We start from the raw sequence: 22144 nt of genomic DNA, 5'->3' as shown, positions 1-22144 counted from the left end.
TAGTGTGGTTACAGAAAGACATGCACATTTGATAGGAAGCTGATAGTCCTTTTGCCATCCTTTCAGTTGAACCAGCAAACCAAACATTTATCCAAACACCACCCTCTGTTCATGTGCAACAGTCTCTGATTGTAAGTTAGAAGATTAATAAAATGAGGCAAACCAAGAGAAAAGAATGGCTTTAAAGAATGGCTGCTTGCATGAGGACCTGTTTTGCTAAACTTGTTTGAAAGGAAACTATTTTAACATCAGTGCCCATTAGATTGACCCTAACTGTTGTATAAACTCCACCTATTTTGAATTGTTGCAGCAGTACTGCCAAACTTTACAAAGAATCACTTCAGTTTAGTGTGACTACAGCAATCACACAACTATCTGTATTATAGCACCATCTAGTGTGCACTTAGCATGCAATGATTCCAACTATAAGACTTACAGGATGGAAGTAGTAGACCCTGGGCCAGTTCCACAAGGATATTTTAGACTGGTATGTACCTTTAATCCAGCCCTAATTTAAGAATTATAGATTGACCGTACATCTTTAAAGCTCCAGGAATAACCAATCTAGTATACGTATGTATATATATATATATATAGGGATTGAATAATAGGAAATTGGATGAAATGGAAACAAAATTCTGCTATGAGACATTCTTCTGTTGGTATCTGACTTACATCAGAGAAATCACATAAAGAGATTTTAGCGCAGAGCATAAGAGCAGACAATGCAAATAAAATCAATGCCATATTCATTCTTGCAGTTTGTTTGCACCTTTCTGACATTTAAGAGAATTTTTAAGTCAAAGTCAGTTTGATAAATAGTTTTAATAGGTTTGTGAGCTGAGGTAACCGTGAAGGGTTCTGGATAAGTGTACAGGTGTACAGGTGTACACCCATGACCAGCAAAAATACTGTCATGATAAATAAGGGTAGCTCAAACATTACAAGTGACATAGTTCGTGTCAAAAAGCCTGTTGAATGACGGCTGCAGAGAAATCTGGATGTACAGGATAACCACACGCACTGGCCCTTTAACAAGCTCTCCTCCTCGTCTCTCACACTGTCTCTCTCTCTTCCCCATTTCGCTGCTTTGTTTTCATTGTCGCCCCTCTGATCATGGCTGCTCATTCTACCGAAGAACCGTTCCCTTTCCACGGGCTGCTCCCCAAAAAAGAAACCGGCGCCGCCTCTTACCTCACCAGGTTCCCCGAGTACGATGGACGAGGAGTGCTCATCGCTATCCTCGACACCGGGGTGGACCCCGGGGCCCCCGGCATGCAGGTAAACCTGACCGGCTGCTGCACGTTAGTTAGCTTCGAGCTAGCAAAGCTAAAGGCCCCACTCATTCACATAATTTGTATACAGCTAGATAGCTTATTAGCATTAACAGATATACACATTAACTATGAAAATAAGCTTTGTAGTTTTATGACAACCAAATCAATACAAAGCAATAGACAACACATATTTTCTCCTGTCGACAAATAGTGTCTCGGTGATAGACTAGTTTATAGTTAACCAGCACAACGGTAGCTAGTTAGTTGGCACTCATGCTAGCAAGTTAGCCGGGCAGCTAACAAATGAATTTGTCCGCTTCAGCTTTGCTTGAGCCCCCGTCAGTAACTGCAGTTTGTCCTGTGAGATGGTTAAATCTGGTTTCGTTGTTGCAGCCAGGTTCATAGACGCCAGATGAAACAACTTACAACTTGGTTAGCTTTTGGTTAATGAGCCGTAACTAGCTTCATGTTAACTGCCAAGTCACACTGGAGTCCAGGTAGTTAGCTACACAGTGCTAAATTTGTTAAGAGGAACCTCCCCATCTTCATACAGTTATGTCTGGTTAGCGAGGTTAGTTGGCACATCATTTAAATAAAGGTCAGTCGTTTCTTTTCAACCACATGTCGCCTTGCTTTAGTCATGCTTAAAAGGGCATAGACTGAATCTGACCCCCTCAATGTGGGTAAACAAATATATCTGGTTGTTAATTCACTCTCCAGGATGGTTTATACACTGCTCAGCTCATTTCAGATTCAAAGTGGCAAGGCATTTCTTTTTTTTAAGTTTATGGTGTTCCCCAGTCAGTAAAAATAACGTAATATGTGCTTTGCATGCCTTTTCAGGCTTATGTTCCTAATTGATTAATGCTTCTTTAGGTCACAACCGAGGGGAAGCCAAAGATCATTGATATCATCGATACAACAGGCAGCGGTGATGTGAACATGACCACAGTTGTAGAACCTAAAGATGGGACAATCACAGGCCTCTCTGGTAGAATACTTAAGGTCAGTAGACACCTTTTGATATCAAGACAAATGAATAAAAAGTCAAATAACTAAATCAATAAATAGTTTACAATAAATACATTTCTGTTACAGCTTTTGTCCTACATTTGAAATTATTTTGTGGTGATGTGTAATAATTTTTTAAAGTCTAACTACACTTGACTGATTCCGGCCCACCTTTTATGAATTTTTATTCATATTCGACTCACACTGTGTCTTTTTATGTCCTTCAGATCCCTCCTGGCTGGGTCAATCCATCAGGGAAGTATCGCATTGGAGTTAAAAATGGCTATGAGTTCTTCCCTAAGGCTCTTAAAGAAAGAATACAGGTAGGGTAGGGAAAAAGGACATTATCGCTGTTCTTGCCTTTTGACTCTGTGACACTGTGGTTGTGCACTGTAGTAGATGTGCAGGAACCGATAACCCAGACACAATCTTGGACATCATAATATGTGTTTAGAGAGCTTGTACATGGGAAGAGGTTTAAAGATTGTCCTATTCTCATGAAGATTTTTCATGATTACCAGTATTTTTTAGATTAAACTTAACACATATAATAATAGACATTTTGTAATGAATGAACAAACAAACACATAAAATAAAATAGTTGAAATACTGGACTCATTTTACACCCAAAGTTTCTACTGATGCAGACATTGCATCAGTGTTTCTACCTATCATAGATCCATACTAGACTGTAGTAAAACAAGAGTGTACAGTGTCTGAATTTTTTTGACGAAATAGTGGAAACTGAAATCTTGTCAGCTTCTGTCAAACTTTTTAAGGCAGTTTACTTTTGTCTACTAGAAAGAGCGAAAGGAGAAGTTGTGGGACCCACCACACAGAGCAGCACTTGCTGAGGTTTCTCGCAAGACAGAAGAGTTTGACCTCTCTCACCCAACACCCTCACAGGTCAGAACTACGAACTTGAGTCTTTGAATAATCATTAGTGTTTTATGCTACGGGTCATATGTAATGTGGTTTTTCCCTCCTCTGATTTCTCTCTACTGTTGCTCTCACACATATCTGTGACCCTGCTTCCCCTGTTGACAGATGGAGAAGTTGCAGAAAGAAGAGCTTCAGAGTCAGTCAGAGCTGCTGGCATCACTGGAAAAGAAGTACAGTGATCCTGGTCCTGTATATGACTGTGTGCTTTGGCATGATGGCATCACATGGAGGTACCCATATCAACTTTTTGCCTTATTATGCATGATGTATTGGTCCTTTCCTTTTCACTATCTAATCCTGCTACCACTTTATTACCGTTTGTTCTCTTTAGAGCTGTAGTGGACACTTCAGAGTGTGGAGAGCTGTCCCAGTGCACTGTGCTGTGCTCCTACAGAGAGACACAAGAGTATGCCACATTAGGAAATGCTGAGATGCTTAACTATTCTGTTAATATTTATGATGAAGGAAACACACTCTGCATCGTCACCAGCGGAGGTAAGTTATCCCAGCACGTGATAAATCTCTGTTTTTCAGCTTCCCTGAAAGGAAGCATTCTCATGATTCAGTCAGTTAACATAAAAAATGTTCAGCATAACAGTTGAGGCTGCATGATGGCAAGACGTCCACTGTGTAATCTCCAGTCTAACTTGCTTGTGTGCTGTTAAAGGGGCTCACGGGACACATGTGGCAAGCATTGCAGCAGGTTACTTCCCAGAGGAACCAGAGCGCAATGGTGTGGCCCCTGGTGCCCAGATCCTGGCTCTGAAGATTGGAGACACCCGTCTCAGCACCATGGAAACAGGCACAGGACTCATCCGTGCGGTATGTTGCCCAGACTCTGTCAGATGCAGTTTAGCGTTTCACAGTTTACCTTCGTTTTCCTGTCTTTGTTTATTCATCCTTTCATTCTTTATCTCTCTGCCACTTAAAGATGATTGAAGTGATCAACTACAAGTGTGACCTGGTTAACTATAGTTATGGGGAAGCCACCCACTGGCCAAATTCGGGGTAAGTATAGTGTTGTGGTAGCAGCGGGATGTGTTACTGTGTGGGTTCATCTTGTGTTGCATCATTACTTATTTTTGTCAATTTGTCTTTCAGGAGGATTTGTGAGGTCATCACAGAGGCTGTCCAGAAGCACAATGTGATTTTTGTCTCAAGTGCAGGAAACAACGGCCCTTGCCTCTCCACAGTTGGCTGCCCAGGGGGAACCACCAGCAGTGTCATAGGTACTTGCATTTTGTTTTTTGTTGAGCAACACTAAAGTCAGCTTCTGCTTTTGCAGTTAAGGGAAACCTAACTGGCAATATCAAGCGACTGCTTTTTCATGTTTTGATGCATTTGTTGTTGTGAAAAGGTGTTAGACATCCTAGTTAACCCTGTTTGAAACCCACTTACAGATTTGTGAAGTCTTTATTCTGTTTGTCAAAAAGGACTTTTCATTTTCCCTAATTTCTTTTGTCCACAGGTGTTGGAGCGTATGTGACCCCAGACATGATGGTGGCAGAGTATTCCCTGAGGGAGAAACTGCCTCCCAATCAGTACACCTGGTCGTCCAGGGGCCCCAGTACAGACGGGGCCCTGGGGGTCAGCATCAGTGCCCCTGGTGGTGCCATTGCATCTGTACCCAACTGGACTCTTCGTGGTACCCAGCTAATGAACGGCACATCCATGTCGTCCCCTAATGCCTGTGGAGGCATCGCACTAATCCTCTCAGGTGTGTCCAGGGTAATGGAGTGATACAAGAAATGGGAATATGCTGCATGTATGGAAGTGTGCATGAGTGCAGATCTGATGCTAGTGTGGTTTTTTTTGTTTGTGTGTGATAAAGGACTGAAACAGAGCGGGATCCGTCCCTCTGTTCCTGCGGTGAGGAGAGCCCTGGAAAACACAGCTCTGAAGGTTGATGACATTGAGGTGTTTGCACAGGGCCATGGAATAATCCAGGTAACTTGACTGTAGCTGCTGTAGGGTCTTCATTATCTTTTCTGTCTCTCGTAACGGTCTTATCATGTTCATTTATTTCTACTGTAAGCATTTTGTTATTTCTTCCAGTCATTTCTTCTCTCTCTCCTCCTCTCAGGTGGACAGGGCATTAGACTACCTCACTCAACACGCCTCTTTACCCACAAGCCACCTTGGATTTTCTGTAAGCGTGGGGACACAGAGAGGCATCTACCTCAGGGACCCAAACCAAGTTCTTGCACCCTCAGATCATGGAGTAGGAATTGAACCCATCTTCCCAGAGAACACAGGTGCTGTTCATACCGAGTAGGCACAATCATCAGCGGCACTTTCTTTGCTTGTTTTTACAGCAGTTTATCTTAGTGCGGACAAGTGTTTTCATTTCTTCTTTACACTGTCTTCCTCTAACATCCTTCACAGAAAACTCTGAGAGAATCTCCTTGCAGCTACACTTGGCGCTTACATGTGCCGCCCCATGGGTCCAGTGCCCCTCCCATTTGGAGCTGATGAACCAGTGTCGTCATGTTAACGTCCGCATTGATCCTGTGGGACTGAGAGAGGGAGTGCACTACACAGAGGTAGGACCAAGACAGCAAAGAGAAGGAAAAGATGGAGCTCTTGTTTCTGTGTGTATTGATAATCTGATCACTGTGATTTTCTTTTTTTTTTTTTTGAAGGTGTGTGGGTATGATACAGCAGCGCCAAGCTGTGGTCCACTGTTCAGAGTTCCAATCACAGTTATTATCCCTGCCAAGTGAGTTCTTATGTTAAATTGTCATTTCTTCTGTCACTTGAAATTTGCACAAACGTGTGTTTGCGTGTGTCTGACAGTTCTCTCTGTCTTCCATCAGAGTCACAGATGGTCGGAATCAGGAGTTGTGTTTTACAGACATCCACTTCAGACCAGGCCAGATCAGACGCCACTTCATCAATGTTCCTCAGGGAGCCTCCTGGGCAGGTCAGTGTCTCTGTGTGATACGGGGGGTGCTCTAGTGCGCAAGCGACCATTTCAGCAAGATATGTGCAGGTCTTTAAAAGCATCAAATTCTAAAATGGCTTTAGAAAGTATTAAAAAGTTTTAAATTTACTCACAAAAATGTTATAATAATTTGAAGACAGGTATATACTTAACAAATAACTGCAGGTCTTATGTTCCCTACTGGTTTTCTGTTATTCTATGACTGGTATGACTGTGAAGAAAGTATTGAATTGCACTCTATGCTGCATGGGGGTGAACACTTCAGAAACACTATCACCAGTAGTATCACTCAAGTCTCTAAGTGTTTGTTAAAGATATCAAATGTTGAATTTTGTTCCCTTTTAATTGCAAATGGTTACGCCTGACGAAGCCCCTTTCATTTTTGTTTTTTATTCAATGTAACATTTAGATTGATTTTAGGTTTCAAAATGAAAGAGTGGAGTTTGATCTCACTCATTTTTTTTAAAGTGGTTGCTTTACAGTAGTTGATTGATGTTTAGCCATTTTGAAGGATGTAGTTTTTGTTGCTGTTGACCCGTATCGCATTATGCAGAAAGGTCTTTCACCCTCATCTGCATCTGCTTTTCTCCCCGTTCCTCTGTGCCTTTCTCTCTCTCTCTCCTGCAGAGATCACACTGACCTCTCATTCGGGAGATGTGTCGTCAAAGTTTGTTCTCCATGCAGTGCACCTGGTCAAACAGAAAGCATACAGAGCTAATGAATTCTACAAGTTCTCTTCACTATTGGAACGAGGCTCACTGACTGAAGCATTTCCTGTGCTGGTACAGATAATATTTTTTATTAGTACTTGTTTATTTGACTGGAACATACCAGTCACCTAAAACAAAAGCTAGTTGTCATCTGTAGTTCCCTGACAAATGCCATCCATAGGTGCCTTTGATGGAGGAAATTTCATTTCTTAGATGCATGCATATAATAAATGGCATTATGGTGGACTAACTTCTGTGTGTTTTTGTCTCTTTTCCAGTCAGGCAGGATAGTAGAGCTGTGCATTGCGCGCTGGTGGGCGAGCCTGGGCGACGTCACGGTGGACTACAGCATCTCGTTCCATGGACTCAACACTTCTCCTTCTCCCCTGCACATAGTAAGAGGAGTACAAACACACTGGAAAGTAAACTACGGCCTAGTCAGTATCAGTTCTCTGTTTTTGACTCTTATCTGTTTCTACCCAGCATGCTTCAGAGGGGGTGACGAGTTTTGATGTGTCGTCGCCTCTGAGATACGAGGAGGTGTCCCCCACTATTACCCTCAAGTCCTGGGTTCAGCCCCTCAGGTCGGTCTCGAGACACACACACATTTTGTTGTCTGATAACAGTGAAAATCATTGTGTGATCCCTGATGTTGCTGTTGTTGTAGACCCTTAAGTTCAAAGATAAAAGCCTTGGGAGCGAGGGATGTTCTCCCCAATAACAGACAACTCTACGAGATTGTCCTCACCTACAGCTTTCACCAGGTACTGCCAGCAAACATACAAGAAAGAAAGAAAGCAATTTTTTTTCTTTCTTTATGTGTGTATAATCTGCTTTTGTTCTGTCCTCAGCCTAAGAGTGGAGAGGTTACCCCCAGCTGCCCCACCCTGTGTGAGCTGCTGTACGAGTCTGAGTTTGACAGTCAGCTGTGGTTGTTGTTTGATCAGAACAAAAGACTGTTGGGCTCAGGGGACGCCTACCCACACCAGGTACGCTCAGCCACATGAAGAGGTTGCCTCTTCTATTTTCCATCACTGCTGCGGTTAAAATAAGCAAACCATGCTTCCAGAGTAAGATCGGGGGCAGGGGAGAAGTCTCATTACTGACCTGCTGTATGTATGCACATATTTCCAGTAACCAGGTTGCTTCAGTGCATGTAAACATGTTCTGTGATTATCCGTGTGATGTGATTTGTCTGAGTAATCGCACTGAATGTGAATAAAAGGGAGGAGGAAAATTTCCTCATGTGCATTTTATAAACTCAACTGACACATCTCCCCTGTGTTTGTTTGACTTCCTAGTATTCCCTGAAGCTGGAAAAGGGGGACTACACACTGCGTCTGCAGGTCCGCCACGAGCAGTCCAGTGAGCTGGAGCGCCTGAAGGACCTACCATTTGTGGTCTCTCACCGTCTATCCACCACTCTCAGTCTAGATGTCTATGAGACTCATCGAGCTGCCCTCATGGCCAAAAAGAAGGCGAACTCTGTCACCCTGTGCCCGGGTGCCACTCAGCCTTTCTATGTCACAGCCCTGCCAGACGACAAGTGAGTCAAACCGGCGAGACTTTTCTTTTTTTTCCTTTAGTTGATTGGCATGATTGGTGCCTGATAACAGAAGAGAAGTAAAAAAGCTGTTTTTAATTTTCTCCCGGGATATATTCACAGTCCAGGAGGAAGCAGCTGTGACACATGGTGCGACTGTAGATCCTGTCAGACTCTTAATCTACAGGAGCCAGATTTAATTTACTTTCAAATTGTATCCAGGGTTTTGAACTAATCATTAATGTTTACCTCCTCCTCAGAATATTCTTTTGAGGTTCTTGAACACCAATTATCCCAGTGTAGAGCACTACTGGATCAGAGAGTCTTTGCTTATCAAAAAAATTCCTCCTTACATGCATTTCTCTACATTAGTGATATCAAATGTGTGATATTTTGCTCCCTCTATCGCTGTCTCTCTCCCTTCTCCCTCTCTCAGGATCCCTAAGGGGACGAGTCCAGGGTGCTATCTCTCAGGCTCTCTCGTTGTCCCCAAGAGCGAGTATGGCAAGAAAGCAGTGAGTGACTCTGTTCCTTGTTAATCTCTTTACTTCAGAGCAGTGATCAGTCCTGCTCCTCAGGACCCACAGTCATCAGTGCTGGTTTTAACTTTTTCTACATTCAGGGACTTTAACACATTATTGACTGAAGCTAAAACAAACCACAGGGTAAAGAAAAGACGGGTTGCCATGGCCAGTCTGCCAGTCCTGATTAATGATGTAAAATCTGAATCATTAAACAAGTGAAGTGCTTGCGGTCCTGATGATCAGGGTTAAAGACCAGTGCTTTAGTGCTCTTAGCTTTTTCCTTTTTAAAATTCTGTCTGGTGGATCTCGCATCACTTTCAGACCTGAGCTGATCAGTCTGGCCTGTTGCTTCTTAAAGTGGTTGCCATCCTTTTTGGTAGATGCATGTCATTTTTTTTTTCTTTCCTCACTCATTTGCCTTTGTCCACTGTTCCCAGAAAAACAATCTGATATTGCTCATGGCAAATCTCAACACTACACTGGATTTGGTTGTTTATTGAATCTGTAGGTGACTGATATATCAGAGAATATTGAGTCCTTGAACTCTGAGCATTACTGGACCTCATTATCTCAATTTCTTTATTTTATTTTGGGGAAAAAATATTAGCTTTAAAAAATAAAGCAAGAAAGAAAAGATTTACCAAAATGGTTTGAGTTTATATACTGTCTGTCAGACTCTAAATATAAATAAATCACACAAAAGAAAATGACAGTTATAAGCAAATTGAGAAGTATTTGCTGTTTACAATAGAGTCAAAGGGTTTGTGTTTGTCAAAAACCACTAATGAACTGAAATGTGTCTAAATGCCAACAAAAAATTGAAACAGTTACCTTCATACACACCACAATGGCAAATGTTTTATTTCTAGACCCTATTCTTACTATCTTCTTGGGCTGCAAGTGGTCACTTTTATGTCTTTAAAGACCTGTCTCACCATACACGTCTTAATATTTTTCAGTTTTTGTGTGATCAAAGTTTTCCATGTTGTTTTACGTTGCACTGTTGAAGACTTGTGTATGGCTTGATCATGATGCGCACACACACACAAGAATTTTGCTAATCTCATGTCAGATCTTCACTCATATAACTCCACTCATTCCATTTAGTTTTCAGCACTGAGTGGAAATACGTAGGAAAAAAAAACACGCCAATCGGATTTGTTAGATGTGAACACAAGATAGAAATCTGAGCATTACACCACTGTTTACCACTGTGTCATATGTTTAAGTCTGACAGGTAGGTGACAGACAGACTCTTGAGTCTCTGAGTGAGGATGAAAGATAAAATGAAGAAAGAGCGAATCCTTTTTGGTGTGTTTGTGTTGTCTCTTCCTCACTGTGTGTTATTCTGACCACCAGGGGCAGGCCTCTGCAAAACGTCAAGGAAAGTTTAAAAAGGTACTGGATGAGCTAGAAACACTGTACAACAGAGCGTCCACTGCTCTCCTACCATCTGGAAATGGCTTATTCCTTACCTTAAGATGGGATTTGTTACATCTGCATTAATCATGTCAAAGCATGTCAATATTGCTGTATTGAAATATGCAACGGTTCAGTCATAATAGGTTTTTATTTTGAAATGAAGTAGTTAATGTTTTCTGGTGGTCAGTAGAATTATTAAGATATATTTAAATATCAGCATCAACTGATAATGAACACTACTTTAAACTTGTATAACTGGGTATTAAAAAGCATTTCTCTTAACTGATTTAAAGAGAGAGGGAACCAGAAAGACGTGGTTGATAGGAAGAGGGTGAGAATTTGCTGATTCAGACTAGGATTTTGTTGAATGCAGCAGCTATTGGTTTTCGATTACATTTTTTTTTTTTGTGTTCATACAGGATATTGTACCAGTCATCTACCATTTAATTCCTGCTCCCAATAAAACAAAGAATGGAGGGAAGGAGAAGGACAAGGAAGGAGACAAAGAAAAAGACGTGAAAGAGGAGTTTGCAGAAGCCATGCGAGACCTGAAGATTCAGTGGATGACAAAGTGTGTACAGTTTCCCATCCCTTTATGTTCAACAACACATCGCTCACTTTACCTTATTCTAGCAGTTCTCCCTCAACCGCGTGTTCTCTCCTTTCTTTCCTGTCCAGGTTGGACTCCAGCTCCATCTATGATGAACTGATGGAAAACTACTCAGATTACCTTCCACTGCATGTGCAAAGACTGCACCAGCTGGACTCAGAAAAGGTAACAGTGCACACAAGCGAGAGAAAAGGGAAATGCATAAAGCCCTGTAAGGAGCACTGAATTATTTTTTCATGCAGAAGTTGGAGTCTGAACTATGCAATTCTCACCGCTCACAGTCATATCTCTTTCTCCTGTTTGTGTTTAGGAGCGTGTCAAACGTCTCAAGGAGGTGGTATCAGCAGCTGACATCGTCATCTCCCACATCGACCAGACGGCCTTAGCTGTTTACTTCACCATGAAGACAGACCCTCGGCCTGATGCCTCTGCTATCAAGAGGTATTTCACACTGAAGTATAATATTAAGAGTAGAGATATGAACATCATTAGAATCCTTCATCTCTGCATGCTTAATTGAGAGTAAAGAGGGAAGCAGAGTAGGACAAAAAGTGGACGCAGGGAACATTACAGACGTGTGATTTCAGTATTACAGTAACAGTTTCAGTAACAGCATGACAATATGAAGAACATGAACTCGTACATAGAGTATCAGGGTTTCTTCTAGGAAATTGTTTATCTGAGGTGAGCCACTCAGATCCTGACACCTCAGATCATCCCATCAAAAATTTCTGGATTCCTGATCCTCAGCACCTTAATTTGACCTGTCTTTCTTAACATCTGTGTTTCAGTGACATGGAGAAGCAGAAGTCATCTCTGCTGGATTCTCTGTGTAGGAAGGGCTGTGCTCTGGCTGACCAGCTCCTGCTGCCCCCCGCGCCACAGGATGCTGCTGGTGCTGTCGCGACAGGACAAGCAGCAGCACCAGCAGAGGAGGAGGCTGGTGAGCAGGTGGCAAGCAGTTCTGACGACAACCTGAACAACGTGGCTAAAGCTCTGACTGATACGTTTTGGGAGGTGCAGAAGTGGGCAGAGCTAACTGACTCCAAGGTGAGCAGAATGTTTTTAGAAAATCAAGGAAAGGTCAAAGATGCTCCGTTATAATGGAGGACAGTTCAGTTAGTTAACTCTTCTAAATATTTGTGATGTGAATATATTTTAGGAGGATAAGGGTGATGATATGCTTTATTTTACTTATTGCCAACAAATCCCATGAAAGGACAAAAAACAATGCACTGGTCCTTCTATCAATACTTTCTTTATTCCCTGAAAATGTGAACTTAGTGGATGTATGCTATGTGTCCACAAAGCGAGCCACTTTTGTATTAATTCTGTGAATGTTAAACTAATATATTTTGTTTGTGTGACATTTCCACTGCTCAGGTGTTGATGTTTTCATATAAACACGCTCTGGTGAACAAGATGTACAGCCGAGCCTTAAAATACGCCTCAAAGATGGTGGAGGAGAAGCCCAGCAAAGAGAACATGAAGAACTGTATCCAGGTACGAGAAGAGCGACAACTGCTATCTGTTCATCATAAGTTATTTGTTAGATATTGTGACTCCTTTCTCCAAAAACTGAGTAGATTAACTTTATAAAAACATATTTGTGACTGAACAAATGTTGACTGTTGGCTTTTTCCTGTTTTCTGTTTCCCAGCTTATGCGACACCTCCGGTGGACACACTGCGCTACCTTCAGTGAGAACTGGCTCCCTGTCATGTACCCTGCCGACTACACACCTTTCTAGGCACTCACACACACACACATATACATGCATGAGCAGCATGGCCATACATGGTCCATTACATGGTAAGTTGGATATCATGTCCCTCAGGGTCACGTGGTCTATGCATCTGACCAACCAGCTGCCTCCTGAGAATTTCTTTCAGTTTTTCATATTCAGACGTAGGCGAACACCAAAATGAAGGATAACGCTGTGTGTAAACAGCTTGGTTCACTCGACACCTCATAAGGCAAGGGATCAAGTTCATCCTGCGATCGTGAGCCATTCAAACCAGAGGTCGTTTAAATGTCTTGTTGAACATCACAGCTCTGCCTACCATGTAGCGAGGCTGCCTCAGCTGTTTGTTTGAATATCATCAACAAAAAAATGGTAAAAAAAAATTATTTTAAGGCTCAAAATTCCTTGCGAGGCTTGTTGATACTGTAGCTCAGTGATATGGTAATTAGGTGTGTTGTCCTTAATTTTGGTGTTGTCTACACATTTGGAGGCTTCCACATCCACCCACCCTCATCAGCTGTCCAGGCTCCACGTAATATTAATAACCTCATTGTCTCATGTAAATACTGTAAAGGGCCAGTGTGGACTCCAGGGATGCATCCCAAGTCTTTAAAAAAAAAACTGTGACCCTATGTAGTCACTTAAAAAAAAAACAACAGAATGATACTCCAGTGAGAAGACGGGAGGACTCGCTGCTGCACGATGTTCGGACATATTACGGCAGGCAGAGATTTCTGATCCCTGATTTGAAAGGGAGGTTCAGAGAGAACTTCAAATCTTTTCTCTTTTTTTTTGATCGTCATGGCCATGGCGATGAAGTTAACGTTTAGTCTTGTCTGTCTTTAGGCTCTGATTCACGTACACAGTCTCAGCACACACAGCAGTGCTGAGGTGCCTTTCTACTCGTACCTTACCTTTTCTGATGGGATGATAGACGAAGTGCGAGGGTTCTGGCCACAGGAAGCTGCAGAATCAGTAGCGTCAGTCAGCACTCAGCCACTAGCAGTGATTTCACCCATCAGCCTTTGGTGTCAAATGTGGTTTTAAAGCTCATATCAGCAGTGTGATGTGTCTGTGCACTGTATGCGAGCCGTCAGTGACACACAAACACACTTTCTTGCCTTCTCCTTACCTCCAGAGGTGTTGGCTACCCACCTCACGCTGCTGTTACCTGAGCGGCACGTTTGACGGCCATCAAACAGACCTCACTAACATAACAGATGCAGTTGTAGGCAGCAGTAGGATGTCCAGATCAGATTTCAATGTAAAATGTTCACACAGTAGTGGAGATGTTTCTCAGCAGCATTCAAAATGTTGCATTTGTACACAGAGTCATAAAGTAATGTACATACACGCATAACATGAAAAATATTAAGATGCAATAGGTATATAATACAAATATTATTCTTATTGATGTATTTTGCATATATGCATGTCTTCTAGGATGTAAGCAAAAATAGTTTTATTTGGAAGCAGATTTTAGTTTGTTTCAATTTGAGAGATTTTTAATCCGAAACAAGATTTTGACAATATCCTCTTTCTGAGTGTGTGTTTGTGAATGATTTTATGTGTACTTGTGAGTATATTTTGTGTACATGAACAGAACTGAAATGATAGCAATTTAGAGCGGGGTAAAGCATGAGCATTTTTTTTTTTTTCACATGCTGTATTTACTTGAAAGGACCATGCCAGTGGTTTTGAATGTTTGATGTGATTTACTACAAATCATGTATACTTTACATCACAGCTAACCATTGTGCTTTTTAGGATAATTTAGATTTTTGATGATATTCTTCCAGGAAGTCATTGGTTTTCATTGATTTCCTTCCATAGGTAACACTGAGTCTTCAATAAATCAAAATTTTCATCTTTTTACAACAGTGAGTGATGGGGTCCAATGTGAACACACAATTTTCTGGCAAAGTTTTCATCGTTTCACATGAGAGATATGTCTGTGCTGTTTTGTCTGAGCTTTTTTCGCTGGTTTGAGGCAGTACAGGCATATTTCTGTGCCCCAATCAGGATTTAGCAACTTATGAGTCAAAATCAGTTTGGCATGTTGTTTGGTAAATCAACTTGCAGAATCAGAGACATTATCTTCTTTGTCAAAACCTGGCACCTACATTACCCACAATGCAACTCAACTGCTAATAGCATTTGTATTTAGACTGGAGCTGCTAGCCTTAAGCAGAGGAGAAAAAAAATGTATACATTATTTCATTTTCAAACAGCGTCAGTCAGTTCAAACTTGCTGAAGTTCCCCTTTGAGCAAGTTTGTAGAATTTACCATTTCTTTTCAGTGTCATAGGGAAATTAATGGGAGACAATAACTATATGGAATGGTTTTAAAAATACAAAACTTAACAGCATACATAATGGCCATAAATGGCCAGTAAAAATGTATACATGATTTTTAGTTAAGGAGCTAAAACTTGAAAAAAAAAAAAACTGGTATGGTCCTTAAAAAGATCTCACCTGATTCATGTAACAAATGAGGACACATGGCTCCATGTTTTCACAATGCCGTGCAAAAGAGGACCATGCTAAACAACTACAAACTACATATTCGGTTTTTTACATTTTTATCTTTGTGTCTTTACCTTTTTCACCTGTAAATCTGTAAAACAGACTGTGTGGTTTCCCGTAACAGTCTTTAGTATTATCAGTTTAACCAAAGAGCGATTTTCCCATGTTAAAGTTGGTGTAATTTTCAAAGGAGCTACGAAGGCTGAAGATGGAAATTTTGCCAGAAATAATATAATTGACAACATTGGACATAACAATATTGAATAGAAGAACGAAAACCACAGGTGTAGATATAATGGCTTTAATTAATAGTGTCCTCTTTCCCTAATGTTTTAAGTCCTCTCACAGTGGAAGGTACATGCCTAAGAATGTAAAAGCAGCTGCTTCCAAGCCAAGGCCCTATGTCCTCATGGGAATAAATACTCTTTTCTGGGATGACTGTACACACACACAGCAAATCAGTGGTCGCAACTCATGTTTACCCAGGGGTAAGAACACTCGTGCTTCTGTTTATAGCTGTGACTTGTGTGCACTTTCTGCAGCGGCCTCAGCACAGGCCTGTCCAAGTACACAGGGGTTTTTCCTGGAGTCACTTTGGGGTTTGGTTTTTGACCGACGTTGTGTTGATCGGTTTTAGTTTTCACATCTTCTGTTTTCTCCTGCTTCTTAATTCTTTTGTCACCTCTGTCCCGTGTTTGGGTTTCGGTTCAGACAGATGTTGCGTTCAGGGCTCAGCTGTCGACAGTACGCGTTGCCAATGACAGTCTCTCCGAAAATGGCCTTAACTTTCACCACAGGACTGTACCGTCCATTTCTGGCACCAAACAGACTTCTCATATCCGTTACTCTCACTCTGCTGGTGTCAGGAAAGACTTAGAAATGCTTCTTCTGGATGTTGAGTGTTTATATTTATAGTCATAAGATCTAGTAAATGCCAATATTTTACAGAATGTTATGAGATAACATTGTATTCTCTCAGTATTATTTTATACCCATTCTTCCTCAATGACATGTGGGAAAGACCTGAGCTACTGTTACACCATTTTGTGGTCACATGGAATTAAGTCACAAACAAGAAAATGACACTGAATAAAAATGATTTGGAAGAATTAAGGCATTCACTGGTCATAACTTGTACATACAGCAAAATACAGCTGAAGGAGATTTTCAGCAATGGTCTGGGTCATGTAGCACAGGTTTGTCCTTTTCAGGCTTATATGGTATCAGACCTGGATCACATGGAGTTAAAGAAAAAGGCATCTGTATAAGGAACATTGTAGCTAAATGGTTTAGGCACATATCGCATTACTGTAAACATCCTTGGTTTATCCTTAGCTGGGGCACTTCAGCTGCACATATCATTCTCTTTCACAATCTCTAGCCTTAAATATCTGTATATATTTGAGGTCTTTATATATGTAAACGTAGTGACCAGTGACTATTTCTAAACTTGATCATTTTTTCAAGGAGGAATCATACAACAACAGCCACAGAGAGGCGAAAAGAGGCGAAAGGTCCTTCATCCACAGTAGCAAGACTGCACACAACATCTAATCATATCACGCTGTTTTGCGTCTTTTTTTGTGAATATTTTCCAGGATAATCATAATTCTAAAGTTCTGCTGATAGCTAAAACCTTGATACTGGCACCTAAACTAGAGCATTTTGGCCATGCAGGAGACAAAGAGAGGATGTCTCTTTGGGGGATGGGGGATGGGGGGGTTAGGCACAAAAAGATGTGACTGATACCTTCCTACTTTTGACTGAGCCCTTTAACTTTCCAACTGAGGGTCTGACCTTAGGCCCCTATATCCTGTTGGGCCCCTGGGCCTGTTCCTAGTTGGCTGGTTCAGTAATATATCCATGCCTCTGACACGTCTCACTCTCTGCAAGTTGCCATGAAGATCTTTATGTCTCCATCTTCAGCCAGTAAACTTGTGTGAAAAGCCTTTTTAAACTTCTCAATGAAAGTCAGATCATTCTCCATCCGGATCTTGTTGGCCCAGATCACAGTCGTTCCTGGTTCACAGAAGTGTTTCATGGTGGCCAGGAGCTCGTCTAAGAAGTCGTGATGGTAGACAACATCAGCTGCCAGCACATAGTCGTACCGATAGATGGATGTGGGGTAGGTGCACTCCAGGTCGTAGGACCAGGACAGAGCTGCCACCTGGGGCAGGTGTCTGCACCGACCCCTAGTGTTCCTCATCACATTGGCCCTGAGGTTACTCAACACCTCTGGTAAGTCTGTGGCTGTGACCGAAGCTCCTGAGGATCCAGAAACATGACATGTGTCATCATTGTCACTGCAAAAACAGAAACTATACTAGAGCTTGTCATGTGGTGATGCAGCTGTGAACGCGGACAGTTCTTTTGTTGTGGTTTTAGTGGGAATAAATTTTCACCTTTCATATTGTCTTTTCATAACGGCCATGTTTATTGTGTTTTAAAGCTGATGTTTGTGTGTCATGTCCTGATGACTATTGTGACTGCTCACCTAGCAGACTGGCCACAATGGCCACCAGTCCCGTTCCTGCTCCCAGCTCCAGCACCTCCTTCCCTTGCAGGTTCACCCTCTCCCTGTTGTTGTCCAGGAAGGAGCACAGAGCCAAGGCCTGCACGCAAGACAGAAAGAAAACCAGCAGGACTGAATAACGCCACTGAGGAGAAGCATTTTGTCATTTAGATGAAATACTCACAGCTGGCCACATGACTGCTCCAAAGGAGTCTATGGATTCATAAATGACAATGTCCTGCCCTACATAATGGTACACATCTTTACTACAGCAGCAAATGATGCTGGGAACCCAGGCTGGTGCTCTGTCCTGCTTCTTCTGTGGCGCCTGCTCTGTAAACGTAAGTTTCTCCTCAGAATCTAACACAACAAGGACAAAAATATGAATTGACAGTGAACAGACATTGATGCAACGTTAATGTCAAACAAAGATAATGAGCCAGTAGATTGATAGAGTGTGATAAAAAAGATGAACATCAGAACGTTGACAGACACAAGATATGACATCAGTTTGTATGTGAACCAATTAACTTCACTGCAATGGAAAAGATGAGTCTCTGCCTCTCCTCCTTTTAAGTTCAGACACTCTACACCAGTGGGATGAGTACTTCGGCCCTTTGCTGCCACTAAGGATAGCTGATAATAGTTTTGGCCTCACAGCATTTTGGCTTCACCACGTTTTGGCTTTACCATGTCTCGCAGCTCACATCGCACATTTAATTCTTGCCATTAACTTTGTCAGACACATTAAAGTGTACGCTGCAAGTACTCACATCTTAAGTATTATCAGGAAAATTTAGGTTAAAGTATCAAAAGTACTTATCATGCAGGAAAGTGGTCCCAGTGTTATGCTGTCATATATTATGTTTTTGGCTTAATATTACTGGTGAATCAATTTGTATGTTTCATTTTACTGCTGTGAGCGTTTTAGAACAATGCTAGTTTTAACAGCTTTATATACTGTAATGGTGTAGAAGTTGCATTAAAATAGAAATACACAAGTAGAAGTACCTCAAAATTGTACTTGAGTAAATGTTCTTAGTTCTGCAAATTAAAGCAAGCCCACTTATTTCCAGTACATTATTCTGAAATGGGCCAATACTTTTACTTTTTGTGCTTTAAGTTTATTTTGATGGACTTTTACTTGTAACTGAGTATTTTTACACTGTGATATTGATGCTTTTACTTAGGCATAACACCTGAGTGCTTCTTCCACCACTGCAGACCATGGCTGGCATATTTCAATGTGGTCTAAAGTGGAGGACTGAGGGACTGGCAGACACAGCATAAACAGCAGGTAAAATGTCCTCATGTCTGATGCAAGTGAGAAAATGTTTTATCATTTTGCAATTTGGGTAAACTGTCCACTGTGTTGATACACAATGTGCATTTCCATAGATCATGTAGATGGCTCACCCGTAGCATCTTCATGGCTGGCTGTCGTGCTGCAGCTCTGATCACTGTTCTCTGGCTTAGTCTCCTCATCCTCCTTGTTGTCTTTTATCTCCTCCATCTCTTCCTCTTCATCACACTCATGCTCATTTTTTTCTTCCGCATCATCTCCTCTCTCAGCCTCTAATGTACAAGGTTCCTCTGTTTCATCTTCCTTGACACAGTGAAACTTATCCTCCTTGGGTTTGTCCTCCACCAGCTTCTCTTTGTTTTTCTCATCTTCAGCCTCCTCCTCCTCTCCTTCCTCATCCTCTCTCTGCAGATCTTGGATTTCCAGCCCCTCATCACCTTCTCTGAACTCTCCTTCTCTGCAAGTTGCCATGAAGATCTTTATGTCTCCATCTTCAGCCAGTAAACTTGTGTGAAAGGCCTTTTTAAACTTCTCAGTGAAAGTCACATCATTCTCCATCCGGATCTTGTTGGCCCAGATCACAGTCGTTCCTGGTCGACAGAAATGCTTCATGGTGGCCAGGAGCTCGTCTAAGAAGTTGTGGTGGTAGACAACATCAGCTGCAAGCACATAGTCGTACCGATAGATGGATGTGGGGTAGGAGTGCTCCAGGTTATAGTCCCAGGACAGAGCTGCCACCTGGGGTGTATGTCTGCAGCGCCCCCTCGTGTTCCTGCTCAGGTTGACTCTCAGGTTGTTCAGGACCTCTGGAAGGTCTGTAGCTGTCACCCATGCACCTGGGGACAGTAAAGACAAAAAATGAACCCGATATAACCTCTGAGGTATACATGGACAGATTATGAGGCAATGGTCTCCTGTGCACAGACATGAAAAGGGGCCCCCAACCCTTCAGCTGTACACAGAGGTTAGGTGATTGTTTTCTGTTGTGTAGTCAGTCTTTATAGTCATTGAGCATCTCTTTGTGGCCAGTTTGCATCTCTTTGTGGTCTTTTAATTGGCTTTGATGTTCTAAGTCACTCAGTATGTGTCTCTGAGAACAGGTTCACGGTCCTCTCCTCTTACATACCCAGGAGTGCTGCCACAACAGACACGAGGCCAGTTCCTGCTCCGATCTCCAGGACTGCTTTGTCCACAAGATTCAGCCGTTCGCGATGAGTGTCAAGGTAATGGCAGAGAGTCAAAGCCTGAAGGAAGTCAACATCATCATTGCAGTCAATATCAATACGCAACACTGTGACTTTTAGTGTTATCTTTATGGTGAAAACTAAGTTTTGTAATGTATAAGCTGCTTGTACTTCAGAGGCATTATCGACCTTGACCATTCTTGACATTCTTGACCTTGGAAACAACAATTTCACAAAACAACTTCCAACTTAGAGGTCTACTCACTAGCTCTTTCCTGAGCTTTCAACACAATCACAAAGCCTTCATCAGTAGATGGACTTCATCTGTTGTCATGGAGATTATTCTGTTGACATGTGAGCGCAGTAACCCTTATGAGTTCATCCATAACGCTTATAGGACTTCTTGTATGTGGGGGCTATAAATTACAAAAAATAAATAAATAAAAAAAAATTTTTTTTTTTTTTTTTTTTTGCTTTGATTAAATTATAAGAGCTTCTGTGCTTGTATGTCAGATCTTTTCAATTGGGTTGAAAGACCTGGAGCGTGGATTATTTTCTACCATTGTTTAATGTGATAGCTTACTTTAGGTTACATTTTCCTTTCCTTTGTCATATTATGGCAAATACATGTATATAAGGTTCCAAATCTCAAAAACAGTGCTGCTCACCGCTGGCCATATTGTGCCTGCATACGAGTCCAAAGCCCCTTCGATGCTGATCTCCTGCCCAGCATAATAATACACCTCTCTATCTGTTTTATAGAAGAAACACGGAGCCCAGGCCGATCTTTGCTGCTTCTGGATGGCTGATTCCTCGGTTTGTGAGTTATCTGAAAGATATAAAAGTCAGACACTCAGATCTGTGGGGTCTGAATAAAAAATGTAACTCCGAGTTTTTCATCTCACAATTTTCCTCCTCTTTGTCATCTTCATCTTCACCTTCCTGCTCCTCCTCCTCTTCTTCTTCTTCTTCTTCTTCTACTTCTTCTTCTTCTTCTTCTTCCTCCTTTCTACCTCTCATACAGTTGGTTTCCTCCACAAAATATGTCGACAACGAATCCATGTCAAATGTTCTGTACTGTTGGACAAACATATTATCGGTTACACATGAAAAATTAGAGACTGAATCAAGTGCATTAGAGATTGAGCTTCAATTAAACTTTTTTGTAATAATATCCTCTTTCTTTTTTAATGTCCCTTTCATAGCCCATTATCCCATTATCTAGCTGCTTTCTCTCCATTTTCTTGCTGTTTATTTAAGAGAACACACCCCTCCCATGTGACATTCACATTTTTAAATAGCGAACAATAAATATGAAAAACTCACTTTTTGTTTTATTTTTAAAGATTATTTTTAGTTAGTGAAAACAGAGACACAGGAACACTTTCATAAACCCTGACATTCGATCCAAATTTCTGTTTTAAAAAAGTCCTCTCTACAAGTACTTCCCCCTAACTTTGGCAAATATAGTGAAAACCTTATGTTCAATCACCCTACCTGTGACCTTTGACCTACCTGCTTCTGCTTTTCAGTGCAAGATCTCAGGAGCAATATGACTGCATCTGGAGATCTCTGACTGCGAGGTTATAGAGACTCAGCATCCTGCTGAACACACCCATCACCATCACAAGGGCACGGGGGTATTTTTAGAGTTGTGCCCATTAGAAATCAACACAAGCGAGACACGAGAACGGAGCGCACGTAGATTCAAACGCCCTCCCACATACACACACACAGAAGCATGCAACAGCAACAACAAAGATGGGTCGGAGAGGGAGGAACGCCATGATACCTACAGCCATGGATCTTTGCTTCCAGTGTTGCTTGTGGACGTCCCTGATGGAATTCTCCATGGTCTGTAACCTCTCACTCAATACAACTTGAATGGGCAT

General features: G+C 41.7%; 2 protein-coding genes across 4 annotated transcripts; one reads left to right on the top strand and one right to left on the bottom strand.

Moving 5' to 3' along the window:
• Positions 1–1086: 1086 nt before the first annotated feature.
• Positions 1087–15219, top strand: tpp2 (tripeptidyl peptidase 2). 2 transcript variants are annotated; one of them, XM_041061133.1, is made up of 29 exons: positions 1087–1281; positions 2154–2282; positions 2516–2611; positions 3090–3194; positions 3336–3460; positions 3562–3725; positions 3898–4052; positions 4162–4238; positions 4332–4459; positions 4699–4947; positions 5062–5177; positions 5314–5485; positions 5616–5773; positions 5873–5949; positions 6047–6153; positions 6802–6956; positions 7163–7279; positions 7368–7468; positions 7552–7648; positions 7736–7873; positions 8186–8430; positions 8864–8942; positions 10311–10349; positions 10793–10944; positions 11052–11148; positions 11294–11424; positions 11775–12033; positions 12367–12486; positions 12644–15219. In XM_041061133.1, the coding sequence occupies exons 1-29, from the start codon at positions 1117–1119 to the stop codon at positions 12731–12733; spliced, it is 3843 nt and encodes a 1280-aa protein (XP_040917067.1). In that variant the 5' UTR covers positions 1087–1116; the 3' UTR covers positions 12734–15219. The 2 variants fall into 2 exon arrangements, with proteins under 2 accessions (XP_040917067.1, XP_040917147.1); XM_041061213.1 differs by lacking the exon at positions 10311–10349.
• A 192-nt stretch (positions 15220–15411) lies between these two features.
• Positions 15412–21876, bottom strand: LOC121197609. Of its 2 annotated transcripts, none has more exons than XM_041061324.1 (8): positions 21768–21876; positions 21158–21329; positions 20921–21081; positions 20195–20312; positions 19182–19904; positions 17950–18125; positions 17748–17865; positions 15412–17518 (listed from the first exon to the last, which is right to left on the bottom strand). In XM_041061324.1, exons 2-8 carry the CDS (start codon positions 21312–21314, stop codon positions 17133–17135), a joined length of 1839 nt encoding a protein of 612 aa, XP_040917258.1. In that variant the 5' UTR covers positions 21315–21329; positions 21768–21876; the 3' UTR covers positions 15412–17132. The 2 variants fall into 2 exon arrangements, with proteins under 2 accessions (XP_040917258.1, XP_040917341.1); XM_041061407.1 differs by having other exon boundaries at positions 21191–21329.
• Between the last annotated feature and the right edge of the window lie 268 nt (positions 21877–22144).

The sequence above is a fragment of the Toxotes jaculatrix genome, chromosome 1 (assembly GCF_017976425.1).
Source record: "Toxotes jaculatrix isolate fToxJac2 chromosome 1, fToxJac2.pri, whole genome shotgun sequence".
NCBI lineage: Eukaryota > Metazoa > Chordata > Actinopteri > Toxotidae > Toxotes > Toxotes jaculatrix.
The sequence above is the reverse complement of the archived record's forward strand: the minus strand, read 5'-3'. Positions and strand labels throughout refer to the sequence as shown.

Bases quoted from the DNA above. Each gene is read 5' to 3' on its own strand.
- LOC121197609 (XM_041061324.1), bottom strand. From the start codon at position 21,314: ATGGATTCGTTGTCGACATATTTTGTGGAGGAAACCAACTGTATGAGA. The intron at 21,082-21,157 runs GTGAGATGAAAA...TATATCTTTCAG, and splicing joins TGACAAAGAGGAGGAAAATT to ATAACTCACAAACCGAGGAA. The intron at 17,519-17,747 runs GTGAGCAGTCAC...CTGGATCCTCAG, and splicing joins CATTGTGGCCAGTCTGCTAG to GAGCTTCGGTCACAGCCACA.
- tpp2 (XM_041061133.1), top strand. From the start codon at position 1,117: ATGGCTGCTCATTCTACCGAAGAACCGTTCCCTTTCCACGGGCTGCTC. The intron at 3,195-3,335 runs GTCAGAACTACG...CCCTGTTGACAG, and splicing joins CTCACCCAACACCCTCACAG to ATGGAGAAGTTGCAGAAAGA. The intron at 5,486-5,615 runs GTGCTGTTCATA...CATCCTTCACAG, and splicing joins CATCTTCCCAGAGAACACAG to AAAACTCTGAGAGAATCTCC.